Below are 4,989 nucleotides of genomic sequence, written 5' to 3'. Positions count from 1 at the left end.
GAGGGGCAAGCATGGTGGGCTGGGCGCTCGATGGAGCCAGGCCAAGGTGTGGGCTGGGGTTGAGGCCAGTGGCTGCCACCAAGCTCTTACTGGGTTCTCCCCAATGGAGCTGGAGGTGAAGCTCATCTCTGGTGCCACTGGCAAGTCAAAACCCAGCTGTGCTTGAAACACATCAAACCTGTCCCAGTTCCAGACAGGAGAGCGGGCAGGTTGCAAACGTGTGACAAACGAAGGTGGTGGCTTCTGTGGAGCAGCTCTGCTGCCGATGCTTCTAACGCATCTGAGGATGTCAAGATTGCTTCTGGAGGGATGTGTCACTGGAAAGATTAATTAGCTCTGGGGAAATCCATAGGGTGCTTTTTGGCACAGCAGCTCCCACTGTAACTGCTGTAATAAAGGTCATATGTAACGAAAACAAACAGTTTTCCCAAAGTGGAGCTTCCCATGTGTAACCAAAGAGCAGGAGAAATGAATACAGAAACTTTTTTTTCCCCCTAAGACCTTTGGGAATCTGGTCAGGGAAAATCTTGTTATCATGGGCAGTCCTGTGCACTAGAAGGGAAAAAAAATGGGCTTCTCTAGCCAGAGAGCATACCAGTGTCACGAGCGTTTCACTCCATGATGTCACTGTTGTTCTGCTGAAACTGTGCAGGGCAGCAGATAGCATCAGCTAGCAGAGAAAGCCTCAAACATTATCAACCAGCAGAGAAAGCCTCAAACAGCACTGAGGAGAAAGCCTCAAAACACTAACTGTCTGTTCTGGTTATTGTAAAGAACGGTTTAAATGCCAGGCCTGTTTAAATGTTAATTGCCAGCTTGTATGATTTAATATTCCTTTCTTTATGTTGGCCTCCTGAGCATTTTGTTAGTATTTTCAGGCTATGTGGTGTGGAAATAACCTGTTGAGTGTGGTGGTAGGACTGGGAGCTGACCTCGAGGTCGCTTTAGCCCCACTCATTTCTCCAGCCTGCACTTTACATGAAGTGCTCTCATGAAGTGGTGGCCATGGAGTCAGCAGGTAGAAGAGGTGCTTCTGGTAGGGCCCTCAGAGTGGAGTACAGTCGTAGTATTTGTCTTGGGACATGGAAGAGGATAAAGGTGTAACCTGTGGGTGTTTGTCAGCGGTCTGGTTGTTTTCTGCCAGCACTTTGTGGTCTCAGAGGTGAGAGTCTGAGCTAACCTTGTGTGTCTGGCAACCCTATTAACTGGTCTGTATGTTGCTATCACAGGAAGTTCATGGTTTTGCTTTCTCACTGAGTTGTGAAACACTTATTAATAAGATTACCTGGCATGAGCAAAGTTGGGGTGGAGGGGGAAGAGGAAGTCACTCCTTTTAGACCACAGTTCATCAGAGAACACTGGGATGCACCAAGCTCTACTATGCTTTGTGGTCTCTCTGGTTTCTCCAACTTAATCTGGGAGATCAGGAGGACATGTTTCAAAGGTAGATGTTGAAAACAGCTGCTGCCCCAGGTGACAAATGCTCACTGCAATCAGGTTGTCCTGTGGTGCAAATTCTACTGTCTCATCTTACCTTCCCAGTCCCAACAGAGGTTAGTCACAGCATGGGTATGCTGTGATAAATTGCTTTGGTCTCCTGGAGATTTACTTTGCTTTTCTTCACAGCCTGGGACAGTTACACACCTGTACCTGGATAGTATTTGTAGGACCTGATGAAGCTGTTGTGCTTGTTGGAGAGTACAAGGGCAAGCTTGAACCATGAAAGTGCTGACTGGTAGTGCTTTTGCAGAAGAAGGAAGTCACTGAAAACAAAAAAAACATCTTATATACTGAGCAGAGACGCTGTCTGAATGGCATGTTCTCAACTGGCAAAATGGTCTTATTTTGTTTGTGCATATCCGGATGGTGATGGCCTGATCTGTGCTTGACATCAAGTCTCTGTTGTGGCATTTGAAGTATTTAGACACCTATTTGGTCCCAAGCTCAGAGCCAGTGGGAGCTACAAACCGGTAAAGCCGCACCAGATGCTCAAAGGTCAGATGTAGAAATAGACACCTGCCCTCAAGTATACCTTCAGCATTTCCTGTTGTGTTAGGGTTTTTTCTGTGCATACATGCTGAAGTTCTCTGCTGATGTTGTCAGTCAAGGACACATTGTCTCACTGACTGTACATTCCCCCTCTCAGGACGGAGGAAGCTGTGCTTTCCAGGTGCTGCTTGTTTAACTTGGAGGTGGAGGCGCTGGGCACGTGTGACGACAGAGTGACGTGCACCACTATGGGTGTGTGGGTAGCTCTACAGCTGTGTGCCCACATCTCAACCAGCTGAGGCATCTCAATGTGTGAAGTGCCTGAGATCTGAGATTGCTGCAGTACCTCAGGGTCAGTACTCAGTTGTGGATATCAGATGGATGTGGCAAATCTCTTTGAAGAAAGAGGAAGCTGTCAACTCCAGCGTATGGGGGAATTAGACGTATGCAATCAGTTTTGAAGGAGGTGGTTTTCCAAGTGTTGGATACGTATTTTTCTTAAGAAGCAGAGAAAATGGTCTGTCAGGTGCACCCCATTCAGAAGCGATGGCATGGGATATATCTGTATTCCCTGGCAGATGGGGAATATTTTCTCTGGGAAGGGATCAGGACCTTGAGGGACCTGCAGTGTAGAGCTATGGTGTATGGTATTGTACTCATATGTGCAGTTCAGTTGCAAAAGTTGTGAAGCTCTTGAATGGGAGAGCACTCTGAAGTGATGGGGCGCTAAGACATAAGGGGCAGAACAACTGTACTTTACAGCTGCTGGAATTCCCTTTGCTTTTTCTTGGCAGTGGAGAGAGTGGTGCAGGGAAAACTGAGAGTACGAAGTTATTGTTGCAGCACATAATGAACCTATGCAAAGGCAACTCGCAGCTGGAGCAGCAGATCCTTCAGGTAGGTCCGTTTGGGATAGTGCTTGAAGATGCAGAAGCAGCACTGCTGCAAGACAACTTGTATTAGGCTCAGAAGCCTGCTGATGATTCACCACTGGAATGCAGGGAGCAAAACATCAGGCACATAAGAAAATCCAGGGTAAGGATGGTGAAATAGCTGACCACAAATTAGAAGGGTTCGTAGGACGGTAATTCTGTTTGCTGGGAATGTAGTGGTATCTTAATGATAGAAAACTATTGCAATTGTTTATCATGTTCTCTGTGACAAGGCATTAGGGGCATTTTTCTGAATAATTTCCTGTTTGAGGCAGAACAAGGACTTTTATTAGAAAAACGAAGTCTTTGTTTAGTGGTACACAGGGATCTGCACAGCCTTTCCTCGGCTAGGAATATTACTGCCACGCACATACCTGCTAACTGGCTAAGTTAATCTTTGCCCTTTTCATATACCTTTGCTGGCTGATTTTGAAACATACTTGTCTCTTTGGTCTGATGTATTTCTACTTAAACTGCTCCCCAAGGAGTTGTGAGGCTTTTTGAACAGATCATACTTCAGCTTTCCAAATGATAGATTAAGCAGAGTGAGTTCTTGGACTCTTTCATTTGTAAGTCTGTGTTTTCAGGTTTCCTGTAGAGCCAGCGAGATCTTTCCGTGTGGGGTGGTTAACTTTGGCTGGACACCCAGTGACCACCAAGCAGTTCTATCACTCTCCCTCCTCAGCTGTGCAGGGTGAGAAAAATAGGATAAAAGGCTCATGGGTCAAGAAAAGGGCAGGGGTATCACTCAACAATTACTGTCACAGAAAAAACAGACTTAACTTAGGAAAAATTAATTTATTGCCAGTTATCATCAGAGTAGGGTAATAGGAAGTAAGAATAAATCTTAAAACACCTTCCTCCCACTCCTGCTTTCTTTGTGGGCTCAACTTCACTCCCAATTTCTCTACCTTCTCCCCCTGAGCAGCATAGAGGGGTGGGAATGGGGACTATGGTCAGCCCATCACATCACACAGATTTCTGCTGTTCTTTGCTCCTCACTCTCATCCCCTGCTCTGGTGTGGGATCCCTCCCACAGGAGACAGTCCTCCAAGAACTTTTTCAATGTGAGCCCTTCCCATGGTCTGCACTTCTTCACAAACTGCTACAGCATAGGTCCCTCCATGGGGTGCATCCTTCAGGAACAGGCTGCTGCAACGTGAGTCCCTTCCATGGGGTGCAGACCTTCAGGCACAGGCTGCTCCAGCTTGGGTCACCTGCAGGGTCCCAAGTCCTGCAGCAAACCTGCTCCAGTGTGGGCTCCTCTCTCCATGGAGCCACAGGTCCTGCCAGGAGCCTGCTCCAGTGTGGGCTTCCCACAGGGTCACAGCCTCCTTTGGGCATCCCCCTGCTCCAGTGAGGTCCCCCATGGGCTGCAGGTGGATCTCTGCTCCACCATGGACCTACATGGGATGCAAGTGGACAGCCTGCCTCCCTATGGGCTTCACCACAGGCTACAGTGGAATCTCTGCTCTGGTGCCTGGAGCACCTCCTGCCCTCCTTCTGCACTGGTCTCCTCTCTTCCGGCTGCAGTTTTGCAGTAGTTTTTCCCCTTCTTAAATATGTTCTCCCAGAGGTGCCACCACTGTCCCTGATGGGCTCAGCCTTGGCCAGCAGCGGGTCTGTCTTGGGGGCGGCGGGGGGGGGGGAAGCTTCATGCAGCTTCTCACAGAAGCCACCCTGTACCCTCCCCGCTATCAAACCCTTGGCACACAAACCCAATACACTGTGCCATACTTTGGGCTCTGGAATGACATACTATTTCAGTGTGGTGTCATCCACCATAGATCCATGGTGAATGCCTGTGCTTTGGTGTAGGAACGTGGCATCAGTACACGTGCTGGTCCCACACAGGCTGGCTTGGGCCGGACTGCCCAGCTGTTTCTGACCTGGGTAGCTGTGTTTGCTGAACATAGTGCCTGGAGCTAGCCTATGATTCCTCAGTTGGAAAAACAGTTCACTTCAATCCAGGTGAGCTGCCTTTGGCAAGATTAGAGGTGACAGTGAAGGAATAATAGGCATCTTACTTGGTTCCTGTAGGTACATTCAAGAGCTATGTTAGGCCTTT

The 4,989-nt window shown here is 48.2% G+C and overlaps 1 protein-coding gene across 1 annotated transcript in view; it reads left to right on the top strand.

The window, feature by feature from the left end:
• Positions 1–2,783: 2,783 nt before the first annotated feature.
• LOC104406487 (unconventional myosin-VIIa-like) overlaps positions 2,784–4,989 on the top strand; it is a gene marked incomplete at both ends in the record, with an annotated part of 21,413 nt that continues 19,207 nt past the window's right edge. The window contains one exon of the mRNA XM_010015472.1: positions 2,784–2,886. Within this exon, the coding sequence (XP_010013774.1) occupies positions 2,784–2,886 (103 nt within the window). The remainder of the gene's footprint in view (positions 2,887–4,989) is intronic.

Source organism: Nestor notabilis, unplaced genomic scaffold (assembly GCF_000696875.1).
Source record: "Nestor notabilis isolate BGI_N333 unplaced genomic scaffold, ASM69687v1 scaffold8665, whole genome shotgun sequence".
NCBI lineage: Eukaryota > Metazoa > Chordata > Aves > Psittaciformes > Psittacidae > Nestor > Nestor notabilis.
The sequence above is the reverse complement of the archived record's forward strand: the minus strand, read 5'-3'. Positions and strand labels throughout refer to the sequence as shown.